We start from the raw sequence: 22,375 nt of genomic DNA on the forward strand, positions 1-22,375 counted from the left end.
CGTGGTGTCTCGTGGCGTGCTCGCGGGACTCGAGCGCTCGACTACCGATTCTCGCGCTGCGCCCTTCGCGTTTTAGGAAGGAGAGGCGACGGCAGGGAAGCTGGGAGGAAGCGCGAGGCGAGGTGGATCGTAGCAAAGGGGAAAGGTGGGAGAAATTTTGGTGCGAGTCTGGTGCACGACGCACGGCGCGCGGCGAGAACTACGGGCTGCGACTAAGTCCGCCGAGGAGGCACGCGGCTACTTTATGAGACCGATTAAGGCGGATTCACACATACCGTGGCGGTGCAGCGGCGTCGGTGTGAGTGCTGAAAAATATTGTTTCCCCGTTTACGAATGCAGCCGTCGCGTTTACCCGTGTCAGCCGCTCACACTGACGCTGGCGCCGCTGAAGCGTCGCGGAACCGCGCCTTTGTGAATCCACCTTTACGCGCGCGGAGTCGAGCCCCCGCCGGCTCGAGCCCCGATTGGTCCAGCTGGGGCCGTCGTTGATCCCTACCGACGCACGCCCGCGGGCAGATTCGAATCGGCGCGGCGACTGCAAGCCGCGCGAATCCCTTCTCTGCGCGGAAGCAACTGCGCACAGGGTCGCGCACTGCGTGCTTTTAATTTATTTAAGGCACAATGTCCTGGCTATCGAGAGGTCCTGAGGCAGAGATGAGGAAAGTAACCGGGGAGGAATTATGAAGGTTAATCGCGAATGGATTATCGTCGGTTTTTGTGACGTCAGGGGTGGGTGCACAATAGGATGGCTTTAATTTTTGGTCTTTTGAATTTTCTTCGGGGCATCTTCCAAAATAGTTACAAATAATTTTAAAAAAATCGTGTAAATGGGTGCCCCTGGGCCCTTAAACATTTAAATCATTATTTAACAGCTCGCGAAGTCGATTTTATATAATATCCTCCAAGTTATTGATTAAATAAAAAAAATATATCAAACAAAGGTTGTAGATCCGGAGAAGGAGCATCTTTTATGTTAATTATTTTTTCCTCAAATTTTGAAAGTTTAAATGCTTATAGAACACTTTTTATTTATGAAGGCGAACAAAAAAAATGGAATTTTTATTTTCGAGGACTATTTTTTAAACATTTAAGGGGGGAATATACCGAAATATGCGAAAAAGATAAAAAATTCTTATTTTCAGTGTTTGATATGTCATGAATGTTTCCTGAAAAATTGGGAACGAAATTCGCAAAAATATCGAAATATGACTATATCTTCGAAAAAATATCGAAATATGACTATATATTCGCAAAATTATCGAAATATGACTATATGTGCGATATTTTTGCGAATTTCGGTTCCAAATTTTCAGGAAACATTCATGACAACATATCAAGCACTGAAAATAAGAAAAAAAATTTTTTTTATCTTTTTCGCATATTGCGGTATATGCCCCCCCCCCTTAAATGTTTAAAAAATACTCCTCGAAAATAAAAATTCCACTTTTTTTGTTCGCCTTCATAAATAAAAAGTGCTCTAGAAACATTTAAACTTTCAAAATTTGAGGGGAAAAAAGTTTTTTATTTATTTAGTTTTTCGGTCTTCGCGAACTGTTAAATAATAATTTAAATGTTTAAGGGCCCAGGGGCACCCTTTCCCGTTATCCGATCGAGCTCAAACTCTACACAATTTTTTTTACTTATTTGGAACTATTCTGGAGGATGCCCCGAAGAAAATCTTGAAAAAAAATGTTACCAAGAGTATATAAAAGCCACCCTAGTGCACACCGAGCACGCGATCTATCGCGCCTGTGTTTCAAAGTCACGCGATTTTCGTCTAGCGAAAAGTAGGACACGCGTCATGGTCCATCGAAGCCGCGACAGCGAAAACATGCTTGCTTCAAGGCCCGTCGAGCAGAAAAAACGCGGCAAACGTGGCTCGTTACTGTTCGTGCCATATTCGTCTACCTGTCATTAGCATCGATGAATAAGGGGAAGAATAATGTTATCAAAACGCAGGGCGAATCTAGGTGAGTCGGTAGGAGAGTTAGCTGAGTTGCTATATTTCAGACTCTATACGTAAAAACGCATTAAGGTGCCAATCCACGATGAGATTATACTTGTCTCTCGAGAGTGTAATTTCATAAAAGCACGTGTCATTACGCGTCTAATTTCATTTCTCCCAGCACCTTAGGTTGCCAAAAGTCATGACTTCAGTTTTCAAGCCGATTTTCAGGACATATTGTCTTAAAGCAATTATCGCCCAACTTGTCCGAATCAGCATAAAATTAGGTTTATTCTGTTAAAACAAATAATATCTATATGAAAACAGCTGAATTCCACTGTTATCGCGTAGCGTATCTTCGCGATTTGTCGCCGACGACCTCGCGAGCCAGCAATTACGTGCCGATACCGACACGCGCCCAATCAACGTGCGAAAATTCAGTTTCGCATGAAGCGAGGCGCGTGAAGGAATGATAATTGCTATCCGAATGATAACCGCGCGTTTTGGGTACGGGCTGCGCGGAGGAAGCTGCCGTCCTTCCTCTGCTCTGTCGCCAGCGCTGCGGGCAGGAGTCGCAAGGCGAGACGACGGTGCGCAATGCTCGCACAGGCGCAACGTACGAGGAATCAGCCCGCGAATCGGCAGTTTCGAAACGGAAGGCGAGCAAAGCACGACGGGGCAAAGGAAGCGAAAAGAACGGGATCCAAAAGGTCGGGGAGGGAGAGGGAGCCAATTGCGCGGTAAGGCGCCTTCGCGTTTAATCGTGTTAAAACGCCGCGGCCCGAGTGGACGAGTTGCTTCAGCCACAATCATTCTATTGGCTATTTTTAGGCGGAAATAGGTCGGTGCAGATGGATCGCGGTATTCAGAGAGCATGCTGAATAGTTTCTGACGACGACCGGCTGATGCGCGCGCCCCGTGTGTCGCCCTTCTCGCGTCGATTATCTCTGGCCGAACGCGGCGACGTCCGCCGTCGAATTCCGTCGGGTTCCATCGAATTCCACCTGAATCCAGCGGACGCCGGCTTGTAAGAAAAATTGCATCGGCGAGGCGCGGTGGAAGGTCGCCGCGCACAATGGGGCCTCTCTGGGTAATTGTCGACACCGCCACGGCCGGCCACGAAAAGCCGGGGCGAATTAATTGCCAGCCGCGTAATGAGCCTGCCTGCTATTAGATCATTCAGGTAGGAGAAGCTTTATACGAGCGTCGGGACTGCACACCTGCGCGCGGCGTCTGCATGGGAACAGGCACTCCGGAGACAATTGAAACACACCGCCAGGGAAACGGTGCGTGGCTTCGTTTCTTATTCAGCCGCCAGAACACGTCGCCTCTGTTTCCTTCCCTCTTCGGGCCGAGAGCGATCGGTGGAGGAAAACGAATTAGAATTCAGAAGCTCGTTTCTCAGCGCGCCACGTGTGGTGCGGTGTTCTAATGGCTGGATGAGCACGGGACATTAATCCCCATTAGTAGATTGGTAGGTCTAAAGGAGCTAATCCTCGGGGCCCGATCGGGGGAGTAAGCAGGGAGGTCGCCCAGAGCGGCTAATTTGGGGGCGGTAAAATTGGTAGAAAGAGAAATTTAAGATCAAGAAAAAGTATAACCTTTTGAAAAACTGGTAAAGAAGTAAGTAATACGTGTTGGAATTTAAGATCGAACTTATACTTAAATTGTTTTTCAATCACTCGTATAAGTATGGTAATTATTTACAAAAGGGCAGTCCTGACCGATTTCGCTGGCCTTGGAATATGGTGCCGGGGACATGATTCTGAACAACTTTTTCCTATACATTTTAGCGACGCTCGGCGTTAGTTTTCGAGATATTCGCAAAAAAATCGCGATCGGTAGTTGGTTTAGGTTAGATGGTTCAGCGGGCCTCCTCGCCATAGGGCCTTTTGGGAGATTTACACACATTTTTTTTTATTTTAAATCTACCAAAAGTTGTCCGCTAAACCACCGCTAAACCAACTATTTTAAAATGATTATTTATAATCAAATATAAGGAGCGGCGAAAATCATTTTTCCCCGAGCGGAGGAAGAGGCAGATCGGGCCCTGCTAATTCACCGGTATTGGCCTTAGAAAGGTGTCCGTACGTTGCTACCGGTTCCTTCCTCTCAGCTACGCGACTTAACGATCAAACTAATTTCTCTGATCAGTTTGCGATGCGCGAAGAGCTGGGCTCAGCGTGGTAGGCTATCGCTATTGATTACGCAATGCTCGACGATTATGAGAGAAGTTTCACGTGGAATACACATTGCCGATAGTCGGATATCGACGACTGCCAGCGTTCGTCTTTGCCGAGGATCCGGTTCAACGATTGTCCTTCCAAGGAGCCCTCGAGGAACCACCTCTTACCTAACCGATCGCCTCGATGAAAACAGGATTCGACTCGGTCGCGAGTCCGCTTCCACGCGTTCCCTTTCCAGACGCTCCCCGCGACCAGCCGCGGGTATCGCGGACGCATCGGACGCAACAAAGATTCCTCTAGGCGATTTCGAATCGAAAGGCGATCTCGAGAACGAATGTGCCGAAACTGTGCACGCGCCGAGTCCGATAACGCGATCTCGGCGCAGGTGGAGCCCTGTGACTCCAATTACTTTATCACGATGACTTCATGCGAGTTTCAAAATACAAGTTACACTTCCAGTTACAAAGATGCAACGCAATAGCGGTCAGCTGGGCGGGAAATGCGCGTGAAACTATAACGAAGTAGACAGAATGTGATGCGTATACATATCTATAAAATATGTTTTCATTGGAAAAAAAAAAAAATAAAGTCGCTTTTGTAATATTTATGCAACATTTTCTTTCACTCTTAAGGTGCGGTAGCACTGAGACAATGCGAGGCAATATGTCGCATGCGATGCGTGCGAGGGTGACGTTTTGCATGCGAAAAAAAGATGCGTCGCACGTTGCCCGGTGCCAAAAAATTGCCTCAGTGGAATCCCGGCTTTGCGCCACTCGTTTGCGAGCGAAAGTGCTGAACAATAATAACGTAACATATTGTAGCGTACTGCCACTCCGATACTTGATCACTGAATTGGTAATTGCAGCTTAGAATTATCGTGTAATCATGTCCCGACTAATGGCAAACTGGTGAACACCAGTTTCCACTCGAGGTAAAGAAACGCTGCAGCCAGTAAAAGGTGACTCGCGGAAAAATCAAATTTAATGTTTTCGACGTCCTCTTCTTGGAATCAATTATTCTTCGAATGTAATTCTTTTACGTAATCGCAGAATTTCTCGAGATCGCGCCTGCGATAGCATTATACATATAGCGGTTAAAGATAAATGCGCGGGAAACGCGAAGCAAAGGAGCCAGAAACGTCGTCGCTCTTCCACTTGAACGTCTAAAATCTTTTCCCACAGATCTCCAACTTTTGTACACGTAATATTTCTATTTTAGGTAAAGTATGCGAACACGCAGCCTTCAAGGGCTCCAAAGACACTTAAAATATCCTACAAACGTTTCCGAAGCTTTTCCAAGTTCAATTTCAATCGGTACTCTACGATTGGCAGTGCTGCCATCTTCTAGCGAGGCAATGCAACGAAACGTGCGGATAGCAGTACCTGCCGGTAAAGAAGAGTAATCTTTATTTACCTGTCGTCGATAATGTAGATATTAACCGACTGTTGGTAATAGGAAATCTGTAAAGGGGAGTGCTAAGCGTGTTTACACGATGCGTTACAAAGTTTGCTGCTCGCAGCCTCCATCGCCATCGCCCGGGTCCAACAAGTGTCCCCGCAGCGTGCACTCCGGCACGTAAGTCGAAATCTTTCCAACAGGTTTAAAGCGCACTAACCCCGGAACGAACGCAATCAACGATTCACGGAAGAAGCGAGATGATGCAATGTTATTTTTCGATCCTACTTCGACAGTTTCACGGAAAACTCATCTCGAAGCGCGTCTCCGCGCTACCTACGAACGCACTTGTAACGATCGCCCCTACGGCCGATATTATCCGTCCCTTCCTCTACGACTCTAAATTCTTCCATCTCTTAATGGCTGATCTAAGTCCACGGCTAATCTGTCTAAATCAATATTTATTGGGGAAATTTCCAGCGTTTGAAGGCCAAGCTCGTAACAAGCAATTTAAACGAGGGACCAGATAAAAGATCCATCCCGCTACTTTTCCCAAGGTTCCACGCGACAGACATTATGGAAATTTTTTCCAGCAATTACAGCTCGTCCACCGATAGAGACTAATCGCGATGACTCTGATAGCCGGGGACCGATCCACCGGGAAGGAACAAAATAATAAAGCGCAATTACCCAAGCCCCCGATTATTCCATTGTACCGACTGACGTCAAGCGACGCGCCGACCAATCGGTGCCCCCGCAGCGACGACGAGCCCTCGCGAAAATCAACGGTGACGCGCGAAGCTCCAATTTCGCCAATCCGAATGATCCCTGCCTCCGCATAGAAAGTCGGATATCACTTAACCTTATGCAATGACGAGTCACCATCCGCACAGCAGAGGTTTAAACCGCTATCTGGCCGTATCTGCCGCATCCAGATAAATTCCTAGTGTTTGTACAAGCGATGGAGTACGGCGTACTCGGTACGCGGCAAAAATGATCTATGTAAACGATCGTGGAGACTCGATTCAAGTCGCCCGAGGAGAAGGGTACTCGCGCCAGCGATCGAAATCACGTGCGATGAATAATTTACGCGCACTTTACTACGAAATATTAACAGCTGCAGGAAGTCACGTTTCTTCGGGCGTTATAAGTTAATCCAGAATCGAGTTTTCTTCTTTCATGCTAAAAGAGTGCAGCTCCAGTTTTTACCAACTTTTAGTAAATTAGAAAAAAAATTGTTTATAAAATTATTAATTGAAAAATATATAATTTCACACAATAAGTAGTGGTAACTGAGTCGATAAGTTTTTACTGTTTCTGGAGCTGCTCGAAATAAAAATATTGCACAAACGAAACAGTAATGGGTGCGGGTTCAAAATATGCAATAAATTGCTTATTTTTTATCGGATTTGCATTAAACGTGCACCAATTGACGTAGAATTTTTTATACGTGGGTATACCACACGTCATAACTCAACAACTGTAAAAAATGGAGCTTATTTACTCCTTACCCTCTCGCAATTTGCCTCGTGTATTAATTGAACACGAAACTTCTTGCACGTATGTTGTAATTTCGTGACTTTTTCCTATCGGTTGTATTTTCATCTCCATATGATGCAACTAGTTTTGCGCACGTTACGCGACATGCGTTCCCATTGTGAGAATATGTGAAAAATTAATAAAATGTTACGGCTAAATCGAAAGGGGCGCGCGTCGCTCGAAATCTAGGCCAGTGACAGAGCGAAATAGAGTTGCCAACTTTTACGCGAATATCTCGTCTCGTCTCGGTCGAGGTTCTCTCCTTCGTGACCGTTTCAATCCACGTGACGTTTAACACGCGCCTCCGCTCGCGTGGATTCGCTGGAAACATTAAGCCACACGCTCGGCTTGCCGCAATTAAAACCGGAGCAATTACCTATGCGTAATATAAATCGGTAACTCGCCATCAAGATAATTTATGCATTTCGATTTGCAACTGTCTGGAATGCAGGGGGCACGAGTGCATCGAGTAACCCTCAGCAACGTTACCATAAAAAAAACAGGAAATTCGAATAGCCCAGTGCAGCGGCGGATTTAAGGAAAAAGGCCCACCGTTCTGGGACACCCTGTATATATACCGCAATTACGAATAAATTTATGCGCGCGTGGTATGAACATAATGGGAAACCGACAAAAATTGTATTTGGGTAAAATGAGAGAAATCATAATTTTTTTGGAAGATTTGTCCCTGGGGGGCAGATTTGGACATTAACTAAATAAAAAATATTCAAATAACGGATCAAATAAAAGTTACTTCAACTTTCTTCGTTATTCGATGACATAACGAAAAAAAATTTTGTAACTGTTATTCGTCTTTTGAAATTTTTATTTAAATAAATATTTTGCCCATCTCTGCTGGGGAGGGGGCCTGCTCCTGAGCCCATTAAATCCGTCACAGGTCTGTTGATCCCAGTCTAATTTGAGCGGCAAGTGTCTACATATTAGCTATGTAGCTACGACATTGCAACGTCTTATTTACTGATAGCCAGAACCGAGTCACTCTATACTCTAATCTGTTCCCGACGGACGTTTACTTATTGCCAGATCAGAGTCAAATTTAGTATGAAAGAAATTTTTGTAGACGGGGTACTCGGCGTTCCAGGAACCGAGGCCTGTCAGTTGAAACTGCAACGTCAGGTCGCGGGGAGTCAATGTGATCGCGCGAGACTGTACAAAGTCTCGTAACGCAGTGCGTCTGCCTTATTGCGTCACGAACGTTAAAATAACTCGCTCCTCGCTAGATGATCGAGGTTTCAACACCGGGGAATAACGTAGCCGTGGAAACACGTGGGGAACGGCAAAAGTCACGATGTTGAATTAGGCAGCGCGACCTTTCGAACTTGAACGCGACATTCGTTCTTGAATATTGAGCACTAAAAGTGGATAACTATATATGGGGACAATAGCGTAAAACGAATCGATGAGCGAAACATTTTGAAAGCATTTGCATAGGTATGTGGAGAAGAATAAACGAGAGCGCTTAAAAATGTTGAAAATTTGAAGAATATCGCGACGTGACGCGATATAGGAGGATCGTAAAGTGACGCGAATGTTCGAAAACGTTTGAATATTTGAATAAATGCATCGAATGAGAAGCACTGACGATCGAGCCCCTTGGTCGATGACCAGTCGAACCAATCGCGAGTCGCCGGAGAACCAACGCCTTCGACTTCGACCAATCAGAGATTAAGTTCTCGGAAGGCTCGTCGTGCCAATCCGCTTTCTCCCCGAGAGACCACAGCGCATTTGTTGACAGTTGCACACGGCAATGCAGCAGTAACCAGTTAGACGAATATTACGATCGAGCATTTATCGATGCGCGTAAGGAAGCTGACGCGACGAAATTTATTAGTTACGGCGTCAACACGAGGCGCTCGAATTGACGTCACTGACGGTCGTTTGCGATATAAATTCAAGCAGGCTCGGCAGATGCGCGTCTCATGGGGGAGCATCTAATGTTCGCGTCGGGAGAGTACGTTTTTCAACAGCTAAGCAAATCTAATAATATCGTTCGCTCGACCCTCTAACTCACTTCGAAATCAATTCTGGCAACTTCTCAATTGTGACACTGCCATACTAAATGTACCCAGCGTTACTTAAGACGACGTGGTATCTCACTCACACCGATGTATGTCGCATCGATCGGTATCGATTACAAAGTCGATCGGTCGATCTTCTTTTCGAAGCGGCGGAGAAAATTGAAAATTCGCGGCGATCGATAGTTTTATTATAATTTTCGTCGAGCGATAGTCGCGGGAACGTGAAAATCGTGCCGCATTCCTAAGCGACCATTCGAGTAAACACGCGCGTGAAATATCAAAAAGCAAATTCCGTGCTAGCCTTACGTATTCCCCTCCCCCGATTGGCAACTAATAAACCTTATGATAGTGATTCATTCGATGATAATGTAGCCACGTGCGGACCACATTCCTTCGTACGACGGAGGCTTCGCCCGTACCCGAAACGAAAGCCTGACTTCCACGAATAATAAGGTTATAATAAAAACAAATTAAATGCAAAACATTACGTAAGGCCTCTCGAAAAGGCAGGAACGTTTCTATCGCGGGTTGTCAAACGGAGCGAAGTTCTGTGGCGAACGTTGGGGAACACGTGCCAGTCAATGGCACCGTGAAAAGCTCGGGAGAAAGGTCAGCCGGATGTTAAGTTTTCACGCACGCGTGCAAACCTACCTTCTTCGTCTAATTAATGCTCGGTTCAGGCCAGATGGAAGAGAGAGAGAGATAGAATTAGCACGCACCAAAGTCACTCGAACCCCTCCCCCACTGTTACGACACTGCTGATAACTGAAAAACGAACTAATCGCACTCAAGTATATAGTCTTGAAAGTGAACTCACACGCGATCGGAACGGTGAACGAGCACTGTGAGTGTGTGAGTGTGTGTGAACGCGAACACAATACGCGCGTGTAAATTCAGCCGACGATGACGAAATTAATCGGTTCGTTGCGGAGAAACTAAAACGTGATCGCGTTGCCGCGTTACGTATGTGACTGACCGAGAGTATCCCAGAGAACCTCTACCGTTCGAGCACACTCTCTCTCTCTCTCTCTCTCTCTCTCTCTCTCTCTCTCTCTCTTTCTCTCCCTCTTTCTTCCTCTCTCTCTCTCTCCCACTCCAGTCATCAACGCATCTCCCTCTGTCTCCCCTCTGCCACGCACACTTGCCAAATCTCTCACTTCACTTGGGTGATGCCCGTTTTTTGCGATAGACAGCAGCTATCTATCTCTGCCCCCGCCTTCGCTGCATTCCGGACAACAACGTGAGAACCGTCTAATTTCCGTTTCAAGATCGGGACGATAAAAGTATCGTCGGAAGGACGAAAGGTTCCAGCGAAAATATTACACATAGATCAAAGCCTGGCGAATAATGGAGATGTTTTTATCGAAATCATTGTTTTGTTTGTTTCCCTTTTCGACTCAATTTTTTTCCTGGTGCGCCCTCGAATTTTACGAGGCAGACTTACCGATAACCCGGTACGAACTGGTTTGCATCGGCGTGTGAATGTGTGCACCGTGGCGGCTAGCCAGGGAGGTCGAGTTTACGCGAAGATCAACGAAAACTACCGAACACGAACCACGTGCCACAATGCGAATCATTCATTCCCTTTACCTAGTGACTTGGCCGCGAGTCGCGTAAATCTTCTAAACGTTCATTTCTTATCATCGCTAGGGCCTTTTACGAACAAGGGGGCAACTGTTTTGCGTCCGTTTCAACTCGTGATAACAATTTTATAAATTTTTATAAGCGCTCGACGAACATGATTAACGAATTTGCCCGAGGTTATTCGCATAGGCAATATGAAGACGCGATGCCTGCAATAAGAGTCTCATATGTACATGCATAACAAAGAATAATTTTACCGGGAATTACACCTTGCATATCGTCTGATCGATACATAGATTTAAACGTACCGAGAACGGCCGAATCGATACGGAAGAAACCGAAGATACCACGTGTCCGTTCGATCGTGATACAATAATCGGTGTGTGACAATGGCCCTATTAACCGTGCTCTTTTTAATAACCGTTCCATGAATTTGAAGCGAAATTTTAAAGCGACAACCCATTAGTCCATTAGAACCGAAGAATGCGCTTCGTCGAAGTAACGCCAGAGAACAATGACAATCAATGGTTTCTCCGTCTAACGAAATGCATCATTCGGAAAATCGATCCACCCGACCCATTATCTTTTATTCCGCGATATAGCCAAGTGCACGCGCAAGATGGGAAACAATGCAACCGAAAGAAAACAATACTTAAAACTATATATATATATATATCGCGCAAGAAAGGTAGCTCCACGTTCTACAACTGGCAATGAAATGTATCTTGTACGTACCTATCTGACGACCTTATCAGGCAGGTTTCCGAAGCGACCTTAACCTCGACACTATTCCCCCGAGGAAAAAACTGCACGCCGCAGGGAGCACAATAAACATCACTTTGGAAGTAACTCGCGAGAACAAATTGTTCCGAAAACCACCCCACTGCGCGTAACTAGTCGATGATTATGTAAACGTATCGCGAAAAATAATCGCGTGCACGTCGAATATCGCTCTGTCCCACTGCACGTGACTTCTGTCGATTGTGACAGCGTTCAATGCCTCTTGTCAGCTATGGTAGGTAATATCGTTGGAGGTTAGGTACTGCCGTTCCGTGGGTGTTCTTCACTTCGATCCGACAGGATTTTCTAGGGTCGCGACGACGAAGCACGAAGCCACGTGGGAACGACGACGATGTCTCGGTTCTCGTAGTGAAGAATTCACTGGCAGGAGGAAAGTACCAGTCGCCAGAGAACTAGCAGCGTGAAGCGGGAGAGCGTACGGCACTGGTAACGAACGAGCTAGCTCGCGCGACCTTCCAAGAGGTACGAACGCTACGGCGTCCAATGGTTGACTGACGCACCGGCATGAATCTGGCGAAGCTTTATGACCCCTATATCGACAGTTATTGCCTGTAATTATGCACTTGCCGCGAGCGATTGCTCCGAATTCCCTTATCCCCCTTAAACGACCTCGACTGCCGCATCTACTAATTAACCTTTCAAAGGCCCAATTCTAGATAATACGATTGAATTTAGAACGAAGTATTTTTTAAATATGGGCACTTTAGAAAATCAATTGCGTACCGATCGACCGCAGCAGGGGTTCCCAAACACTCCCGAATCTCATAAGTTACACGCAGCGCTATCTCTTTAGCGAACCGCTAACCCTAATGTCGAAATTCGAAATTCCGCGAGGCAAATAGGGAACTACATTTTCGATGAACTGAAATTACTTCAAGGAAACGCTATGCTGTGCCCTCTCCCCTGGCTCTTCCCTTTCACTGCCGCGGTATAATCTCAGTTATCATTGGTTCTACTAATCGTCTTTGTTCAATTGAAACGGCCTAGTCGTCCGAGAAAAGTTAATTGGACTATAAAGAACTGAACGATAAGGTTTTATTCGTCATTAACTTTCATAATGCGAGATGATCGAGGACGTCGCAGCCGTTTTCAATTTCATGCACGATTTCGTTGCGAGCAATGTCGTAAGGAAGCTGTTAGAGAAACTCTAACTAGTTCATTGTCACAACAGTCATTAAAACAGTTGCTTCCTAGCACTACATAGATTCTTTACGGGGAAGTCTACCCGACTACGCGGAGCGGCGACGGTCATTGGAACACTTCGAATGTCGCGCCACGTGCAATTGAATTTAAAATATACAGAATATGTAACGAGATTTGCCGCCGTGTCAAGGTTTAGTCAAGTGCACGCGTACTCGAATTCTCAAAACGGATCTGCTCGCAAAGGAAGCCTAGCGTGTGGAAATGTTATAATTTTTCATTCGGTTTCGCCAATGCAATCTTCACCGCTGCGTCTTATCGCAGCAAAACAATTACGATTTGACCCAGTGCAGATTTCAAAGAAAGGGTACGTAAGGCCCCCTGGGCCCCATCCTTAAAAAAATTATGATTTTATCCAAACTATATTTTTTTTCTGTACCGCTACACTGAGCCCGTTTTTAGTAAACTACATCATTTTTCCGAAAAATGAGCCCCTGCCCATAAGACCTTACCTTAAAAAAAATTATGATTTTTTATCGTAACATTATATTATTTTTCTGTACTACTTCCATTAGGCCGTTTTTAATAAACTACCTCTTCATTTTTCCGAAAAATGGCCCCCCTCGGAACGTTTGCCACCTGTGCCTTTTTTCCTAAATCCGCCACTGGTTGCAAATCATCGCGAACGTTTCCAGTCGCCGCGCTGATACGAAAATTTTTCCACGATCAAACAATTCGATCAATTGGCTGGGTGCGCGAGAGTGGAGGATTACTCGATCCCCCAAGTACATTGACACAGTGTCCGGAGTTCTTTTACGCGTGCATGTCTGCCGTGCAACCGCCGCGGCGACGATCAACCTACACATGCGTACGCGTAATACGAAAGTGTGATCTACTAGCGCCGGCGTCCGTCCGATTGAATTAAAGTGTCGCATCAACCATTCACGTCCATTGAACTCGACCACCGCGCGACGATAAGAAAGGCTATTCTTGTAGCGCGTCGATCGTCTGTTTGCAGTTTCATAATTAATACGTATCGGAGGCTTCCATTGGATAAAATACAACCACAGAGTGCGCAGTCTTTGTCCCTAGCCGTGAACGTTATTGTAACGCGAAAGAGAATAGAGTCGCGAAGGACTTGACCAATCGTGACTGTTTTCTATTACGAAGCTTGCCTCGGTATTGAATAAATTGCCACGTTCGTGGTTGGTCGAGAGATGTCGGTAGGAACTTCCTACTAGGAAGTCGCCATTTGGCGATGGGTTTAAACGAATTCTCATGCACGCACCAATAATGAATCATGGACCAGCGGCCATGGCCGTGATGGAAACACCGGTTCCCGTAAGATCACCGAAGTTAAACATCACGGGGCGGCGTACTGGGGAAAGATGGGTGACCATCACCTGTCTCCCGGTGCGTCGCTGCTGCTGGGACCCGAAGGAGAGAGGAGGGAAAAAGGAAAAATGACTATCGTTCGTTGGGCAATATAAGCGAAATGCTTGAAACGCCATCCTGTGTGCTAGAAACACACAGGAAAACAAAAAAAAAATAAATAAAAATAATGAATCATGGACTCACCGGGTTCCAACGAGTTGATATCGATCTAGTTTATCGCCGATTGACCCTCGATAACGGCGCAGTTGGTAGCCTTGATTGGTGCGCTGCCCGCTGCAACCTAGGCAACGGCGAGCTCCTTGCCAAACAACCAGCATCACTGGAGAATAACAACGAAAGCCTCTCAGATACAGTGTCTTCCAAATTGTCAATCAGAATTTAAGCCAATTCAAGTGGTCATTTAAGCTTGCTTATGGAGCAGACAGTTCGAGTTACCAAATGAGTTTTTACTGGCTTCAAGTATGCACGGAATGATTTATTGCGTTGAAATGCTGTCACGAGTTGAAAGCTATAGCAACAAAAAAGAAACGAACAAACGATGGAATAGGAAGCAAAGTTATCTCGAGAAGATAACTACTCGGTGACCTTGAACTACCAACGCTTTTTTCAATGTCAATTAAATATTTCAGTATCTGTGTACATAACACATGACTCTGCTCTCTTTCGTTGGTGGACATTTTTTAAATTTACCGCGCGCCAATCACGCTGCTTCTTATTCACGAGCGTATCGTTCGAAGTTCACCAGCTTCATATCTGATGCACCTTTGTTCAAACTTCAACGTATGCTGATCAGAAACGTCGCGAGATAAATGTCGCGCGTCACCGATTGCAATTACGCCACAACCAGCACTGCGTGATTCGCAGTTTCTTTTGTAACCTCCGAAATACGAAACGGAATCTATCAACCGTCGCAAGATGACGTTTTCATAAGTTTCCTTAAACCCCTCCACGTTTGTGGAATTCCTAACCACAATCGCCAGACTCCATTCGTTTTTTTTTTTAAATTGTTCTTACCGTTCTTCATTTTTATTCTACGTCACAAAAGGCATTCTGATAGACAAAGTTTGCTAAATCACTGCCGATAATAGACATACGAAACATGTATTTTGTAATACCTGACCGTTTCATTAAACTTTTTGCAACGAATGCATAACCGTATTTCGTAATGTAATTAAATGGCCTATAAATGACACAGACGTTCTAGAATTCTAAACTTTCAATCTACTCTCTGTTCTTCCCGAGTTTTTGTATAAAAAAAAGTATTCTTTACGCTGTTATAAATAATATCACCTCTTCCGTCGTGTCTCGACTCTATGCCAATAAACTGCTCAGGAGAATGCTCTACGATAATACTTCCGTACCTCACACCGCAGATTTAATTTTAAACGCGGCGGAAAAGGCGTCCGCGTGACAAGTCTATCTTAAGTTCACGATAATGCATAGAAATATTACTGCAGAGGCGGAAGTCGATTGACACGTTTCTGTACCGCGTGACAGTTTCCGCTTTACACCGAGTTTGAAATTTAAAATATCTTGTTGGAAATAACGACCCTGCGTATTTAATGACACCATACAGGCATCTCAGACTAACCCTGCCTTATAGAACGTATTATAAAACACACGGTGCAGGGAATAATAATCTTTCATTTAACTAAAACGCTAAAAGGAAGGAAGTATTTTGCTTACCTTGCAAACGTCAAGTACACGCGATGGCGTCTTGAATATTCCACGCGGTAGCGACGAAACAATTAAAGCCTCAGTCGGTACTATCACACATCACAATTTCTCTTTTCCGATTGACACACCACTGCTTCACGATTTCGTGCACGAAATCTACATCTACGCGATCTATACTCGCGAACACACATACGTAACGATACTGATAACACGATGTATTCGAAGCAATAACTTTTCAATGGGAAATCGCGTAAATTTGACGCGACGTTGAGCACAGATGTTTCCGACGAAGCTAGGGGAAAATGGTCGAAACGTACCCCCACGAATAGAATTAACAAACAACACGATTAACGGGACGATCGCAGGGGATTCTCGCGAAAGCACGACTCGCACGAAGCGTGACACGCGCGACCCATACTGTCAGAGGTACCGTTGAATACTAACGAACAGTAGCAACTTTACGCATGCGCTCGCTTCCTCGGATCCTACACGCGCCGCGAAATACAAACACCTCAGCTAATCCTGTTATGTCACGTACAAAGATAGAAGTATTTCCTAAGAAAACTGATCGTACAAATATGCTTGGCTGAAAATAATAATTATCAATCGAACGAAACGGAAGGTGTTATTTACCTGTGACTTACATTTTCGACAAAACATTTTTACAGAACACTTGCGAATAGTTTATGAGGTTGTAAGTGTACATTAAGCGGTACTATTCGAATCTGAAAAATTGAATGGTTATTTATAGCGTTATCTGCAATAAAAATGCGTATTTTATGACAAGGTTGATAAAATTCTGTAGCAATCGCTCGTTTTATTCTCCCTGCACGTTCGATAAATATATAAAAATTGGTAATTAGCAATACTATACCAAGTCCCACGATAATTCTCATTTGAAAAGGCATTATTGCATCATTCACGCAGCCCTATAAAATAGAAAGTTATTGCGTTAATATATGTCACGACATGAGATCACAATAATGGAGACAACGTGTAAGTGCAACTTTTGCATTTTTTTTTGTATCTGCATGATCACTTACAATATATAGTAGACATATAAAAGAGCATTACATACATTATCTATCGAAATAGAAACAAACGAAATTATATTATAAAATCTATTATAGTCTCGCTCATGTTCGTTATGGATGGAACTTACTTGATAAGATAAATTATTAAATATTGCTATGGATCAGAATGAAAAATAATGTGGCATAATTAAATGGTACGCGTAAGTACAGTTCACCGAAACGGCAATGAGAAAGTGTACAATCAGGTAAAAATGTTATTAACAAAGTTTCAGGAATCGAAAGTTCAAGATCCCCCATTTGTTCTGCCAATCGCCATATAATTGTCGCGAAATACGAAATTTACCGTTAACTATGCGATAGTTAACATGATTTAATATGCTACAGCCTCTTTACATTCACAGATAGACAAAAGTTGCCCCCTCCTCCAAATTGTTATCCTCGGAATCCTCAATATCAAATCGTCCGATTAGGAAAAGCTTCAGTAAGCGTACATTGTAAAATAAATAACGTGTTACTGAAGTAGTCAAGTATCAAAAATCAATAATACGTCAATAAATATAAATATCTCGTTAAAAAAGAAAAACGATCATAATCTGTAAAACTAGAGTCTTAAGATAGATATGCTACCTTAACGAGTAAGATATATTTACATAGCAATGTACACCTATTACATGAATTTTATACACAAATGAAGAAAATGACGTGTGATGTTTTAGCTTAGTTTCGCTGTATGCACTTTAACTGCTTAGTGCATCATTTTGTGAAGCTTCAGAATCTTTCCCAACCGTTGTTTAGCAGTTTTCATTCCTTTCTTTGGTTTCCGTTCTACAAAAATTCAATGACAGTCAAGAAAATACGTTGAGCATTTGCCTGCGCGAAGAACTATTTATATAAAATAGCAGAGATTGATGCAAGATACGTTACCAACTGGAACGGGGGCTGCCAGTTTCGCTTTAACGTCTTTCAGCCTGTTAGGACTGGTCAGTATCGAACCGAAGCCAATATTTGTTTTAACAGTGTCTTCCGCCGACGTGGTCGATGCACCACCTACCGAAGTCACGGGCGAGTTCTTCGGTTTCTTTTTATTGTATGTCCTTTTAGTTGCATTCTATCGTGTCACGTAACGCAAGGATTAATTAGTTTCACCTCCACTGTCGTACATCATAATAGTAACAAGTACAGTTTGCAGACAATGAAATCAGATGACACTAAGTGTGCTTTCCATGAGAGAACAAGCAGAAGCGAAGATCGCGCAACGCGTTAATACAAAGTAAAGCGTAAAGCGGTAATATGCCTACCAATTTCTTCTTGCTGCCCTTATCCATGTTGTTATCCAGATAATCTTCCTACGCAACACGAGTATGCGAGAATGAAAGAATTATGGGTATTAAGATGAATATGAACGTAAGGTTGCGTACACAGAGACAAAATGAATTAATTTGTGTTACGAAGGGATGGACCTGTATTATTGTATACACGCAACGTGAACACCGATTCAAATGAGCATGACTTGGTTGTTACGTAACAATCAGATCTGACATAATCGACACGAAGATCAGAAGTCTGCGTACCGATTGCTTAGCACGTTTCGCCGCCGCTGCCTCGAGCCCCTTTTCCACTGACGTCTTCTTTACACCCTCTCTCGCAGGTCGATTCGTCTTTGGCAGCAGGGGGCCCACCCTAGCTTTCGGATTCCATGCCTCGTCTATTTGGCTTTTCGATTTTGACTTGAAAATATAATCCTCGTCGTCTGAAGCGTCTAGAGCTGGGTAAACTGTATCGAAAAGTAGTGAAGTTACACTAGTGCACAGGGCGGGTCACTTACGTCTCTACGTACTGAAATCATCGTCCTGGTGAACTTTATCAATGTTCTCTATCGACTGATCGTCATCGTCGTCTGGCTGCGTTTTACTAGCTTTCGTGGACTTCGAGGTGGTGTTCGACGTCGTAGAATAACATTGCTCGCTGAACGACAACATCCCGGCGATCGCCTCTCTCGTCGATGGAGATGCCCTGCCAGAACTGGTCGTTTTCAATTTATAAATACTAAGACACCAAAAACATAAAACAACGGCGCTTCGATACTAAAATTGAATCACAAGAAAGACTACCAGATAATGGGAGAACAAGTAATGTGTAAAAGAGAAACAACGTCGAACATGCCTAAGCAAATGCACTATGCGTTACAGTACTATCGTTTCACTCATCTTACCCAGTGGGAGGTGGCATAGGCTGATTGTACTGTGGAATCGTAGACCTAAAATCATTTAACATTATATGTACAGGAACTGTGATCATTGTGGTTCGTTTAATGATTCGATACGTACGTTACGTCCAATCTCTGTGCACCGTTTCCCAACGTGTAAGCCGAGGCCTTCAACAATTCCTCGATACCATTTTTCGGCACGTCGCTCAGAACGTCCACGTCCCCGTCATAATCGCGTTTTAATCGCTTCTGCGTATTGGCCCTGGGCGTTCTTTTCCGTTTCGGCGATTCGTCTATCATGAATCGGCCGTAATCGCTCTCGTTACTGCCGTCGTGGAAATCGTATATGGAGGTCTGCTTCCACGTCAACTCTTTTGGCGCTTCGAGGGGATGATCCGCAGGTAATCCCTTGTACACATTTATGTTGTCGTGCGTACTTCTCACGACTTCGTTGTTGCCGAGCTTAAACCTAATCACGGTGGGACTCTGTTTGCCTTGCTTCGCCGATCGTTTCCCAACTGGAGCAGCGCCAGTCTTTTCGTCCAAGATTGGGGCCTGAGTTTTCACGTACGGGTACATGATGGGCTTTGGTAAAGTTAACTTCAACGGTGGTCTACCGGACGGCAGTGACTCGCCGATCGTCGTTTCCTTGTTTGTCTCTTTCAGCGTAGATTTGAACGGGTTCTCGGCCATTCTGTCAGCCACGTCGTAGTCGACGAAATCTTTGTTCAACGGTTTCTTTTTCTTGCGCTTGCTCTCCCGCTCTGGTTTCGGAGGATTCAGGGATATCAAGAAACGCTCGGCGTGTCTGATCTCTTTACTGAAATCTTTCAGTAACTTCTGACTATTTATGGTCTCTGGTATTTGACCCCTACTGATCATATTATACTGAAATAGAAGTAAACTCTGGACTGTCCGTGAAGTATACACTACAACACAATGGCTCTTGCCGCGGAAGAAACGAACTTACGTCTTTGTCTGTGTTCCATTGCTTGAGAATACTGAGCAACGCTTTCACGCCCTGCAAAAGATACGCTGGACATTTCTTTCCCTCGTTATTTAACTCTTTCAGTTCTTTCAGTAATTTCTTTGCTGCAAACCAATTGATTGTCTCAAAACCAGGATATTGAAATTTGGCGGGAGTCTTCATTTTTTTTTCTAATTCGTATATTCTATAAAGTATTGAAATTAAGTGGTAGTGATTGGATGCGATTCGTCGTTCACCGGATTCACGGTCGTAATACTCACTGTATTTGCATCGGAATGTTGAGACTATGTACAAAATTCCCGCCAAAGACCAATGAATCGACTGGAGTTAACACGGCGTGTATCCATCCCGTTGGAATCATCATGGTCTGGCCTTGCTTTATAACGCACTTATAACACGCGTCCGCTTGATCTCCGAAGAATGTTTCGCTCTGCGTCGAGCTGCACATCCAGTGCTGGTACAATTGCATATTCGCGGGCGTGGGCCTGATCAGGTAGAACACTTTCTCCCCGCGTAGAACGTGATACCACACGGACGTGCCACCGAAATCCACGTGGAAATCTGTGAAACTGTCCTTCACCCCCATTAGACAATACTTTTGTACTTCGGGACGTTTTATATCACTGTCCTCGGGCCAATCTCGGGGCCAAACCGAGTTCACCCAGTCGAGCTTGCGCGCGATGTACGGCGCTTCTACCATTGGCGAGAGACTGCAACGTTTATTTCGTCAATTTACATATATACTTCCTAGAAACATTTAAAGCCAACAAATATTGGTATACCCAGTGTTCGTGAATTCAAGGCTAATCACATTAAGAACCCTTGTCCTGCAAGGGGAGTTGTAATATTCGACAAAGTCTCTTAGTTTTATTCTTATGTTACTTTGCCTCGTGACGTCGATTACATCCATATCCCGATCACCACCTAAAACAGACGGCGTACATTCGTCAGACATATATTTCCACGCAAATAAGAAATGTGAGTATAGCATCGGTACCTATGTAACTTTCTATATCATAAACACTGAAGTTTGGAGGTGGAAGGGTCATGTCGAGCCCATCTTTTCCGTCGATTATAATGGGAGCCTCGAATCCATTGGTTTGTAAATACTGAAGAGACAACTGCTGTCCTCTAACATGTTTAACAATATCGTCTGCCTTCGGAAAGTGTCTAGATTTCAATTCCCTTATAAATACTGGCGTGCCGGTCTGCACTGGTTTTTTATCTGCATCTGACTCCGAATAATCGTGTCTATGCCAGTTCAACCTCGCTTTCACTGCAAAACAATTACCGTACCATCGATTACGACTCTTGATCCCGTAATAAATCGTTCAAAGCGAAAGCCTCTGAGTACTCACTAAGGGAAGGTCCGCACATGGCTTCGCAACGTGGACAGTGGTATTTGTCGAGGTCTATGGACATGTACTCCTTCACGGATACACACCTTGGAAGAAAAACGAAAGTTACAGATAAATGCAGAATGTTTCCAGCATTTCTACACTGTGCTACGAAATCCGTACTCCACCACGCGATACGAGCGAACACGGAACGAACAAAACTCAAGTAAAGCTTTCTCGTTAGGCAGGTTATGTTAGTATCAACAAAACCTTTTCCTCTCCCGCAAGAAGCTATTTCGTCATTATCAATCGTCAAGAAGGTATTACAGGCAGAGAAACTCGCGAGAATAACCGAACCGCTGAAGGATTCTTAATAAAATAGATAGAAGTAACTGTTTGTGTACGGTTTGGCGAAGTAGAATTCGGCCACGGCGTTCGGAGCATTGTATCCAATTGTTGGAATTTCGAATCCTTACCCCCCGTGGTACCACTCTTTGCAGACGTCACATTGTATCATAAATTGTTCGGAATCGTAAGAACGGCCACACAAACAATATGTAACAGGTAACTCCATTTTTCGTGGTTATTAATGTTGAACACAATACCGTGACTCCGTGTCGTTAACATTGGATGGTAACTATAGTAGCCGCGATGCGTCGCTGAAGAGTCGCCTTCGTCTAGCCTTCGTGGGCCCTCATCGAAATCACATTAAAGTTCCATTTCCATTTTCCCTACTCGCGTGCCTCTTTAATGGATAAAACGGATGAAACAACTCCCTCACTGGCATTTTAATCAACATGGTCATTGCATCGGTGGAACATAATTAATGTTCACGCTATTTCATAATTTGATATCGATACTCCAATGTATGCTGATGAGGAATACCGTTACGCGCAAACCTGAAAGAATTGTTTATTGCTTCATTTATTTGCGATCCTAAGTCCTTGGATTTGTTGCAGCTCGTTATGCAATAATATTATCCCATTACTTTTGAATGAGAGTTACAAAGTTGTGTAGTTCATGGACCACAAATGTCACAGCCATCGCATGACGAAGCCTATAAATTAAACGGCCCCGTAAAGTAATAAATTAAGTGTTTATTACTTGTC

The 22,375-nt window shown here is 44.3% G+C and overlaps 2 protein-coding genes across 11 annotated transcripts in view; both read right to left on the reverse strand.

Annotated features, from left to right (window-relative positions):
* Positions 1-16,139, reverse strand: part of LOC143372828 (trehalase) — a 36,317-nt gene extending 20,178 nt beyond the window's left edge. For 3 of the 7 annotated variants that reach the window (XR_013086370.1, XM_076819406.1, XM_076819412.1), the window contains exons 1-2: positions 15,711-16,139; positions 14,208-14,343 (exon numbers count right to left, since the gene is read on the reverse strand). Coding sequence is in view for 3 of the 7 variants with exons in the window: in XM_076819406.1 (XP_076675521.1) it covers positions 14,208-14,341 (134 nt within the window). In the remaining 4 variants the exon portion in view is untranslated. Of the gene's footprint in view, positions 1-9,755; positions 9,822-11,423; positions 11,985-14,207; positions 14,344-15,314; positions 15,337-15,710 lie in introns of those variants that run through there. The other 4 variants (XM_076819408.1, XM_076819413.1, XM_076819407.1 and 1 more) reach the window with 3 other exon arrangements.
* Positions 16,140-16,698: 559 nt separating this feature from the next.
* Positions 16,699-22,131, reverse strand: LOC143372825 (histone lysine demethylase PHF8). Of its 4 annotated transcripts, none has more exons than XM_076819401.1 (13): positions 21,743-22,131; positions 21,288-21,373; positions 20,927-21,205; positions 20,712-20,853; positions 20,190-20,639; positions 19,912-20,113; positions 19,063-19,829; positions 18,948-18,992; positions 18,573-18,781; positions 18,307-18,509; positions 18,034-18,081; positions 17,660-17,843; positions 16,699-17,560 (listed from the first exon to the last, which is right to left on the reverse strand). In XM_076819401.1, exons 1-13 carry the CDS (start codon positions 21,838-21,840, stop codon positions 17,481-17,483), a joined length of 2,793 nt encoding a protein of 930 aa, XP_076675516.1. In that variant the 5' UTR covers positions 21,841-22,131; the 3' UTR covers positions 16,699-17,480. The 4 variants fall into 4 exon arrangements, with proteins under 4 accessions (XP_076675516.1, XP_076675517.1, XP_076675518.1 ...); XM_076819402.1 differs by having other exon boundaries at positions 18,573-18,757; positions 21,743-22,129; XM_076819403.1 differs by having other exon boundaries at positions 18,573-18,748; positions 21,743-22,126.
* Positions 22,132-22,375: the final 244 nt, after the last annotated feature.

This window comes from Andrena cerasifolii, chromosome 9 (genome assembly GCF_050908995.1).
Source record: "Andrena cerasifolii isolate SP2316 chromosome 9, iyAndCera1_principal, whole genome shotgun sequence".
Taxonomy (NCBI): Eukaryota; Metazoa; Arthropoda; class Insecta; order Hymenoptera; family Andrenidae; genus Andrena; species Andrena cerasifolii.

Excerpts from the sequence above, each read along its gene's own strand:
- LOC143372825 (XM_076819401.1), bottom strand. The coding sequence starts at position 21,840 with ATGGAGTTACCTGTTACATATTGTTTGTGTGGCCGTTCTTACGATTCC. Across the intron at positions 21,374-21,742 it reads AAAGAGTGGTACCACGGGGG|GTGTGTATCCGTGAAGGAGT; the intron begins GTAAGGATTCGA and ends TTTTCTTCCAAG. Across the intron at positions 18,510-18,572 it reads TCACCAGGACGATGATTTCA|TTTACCCAGCTCTAGACGCT; the intron begins GTACGTAGAGAC and ends TTTTCGATACAG.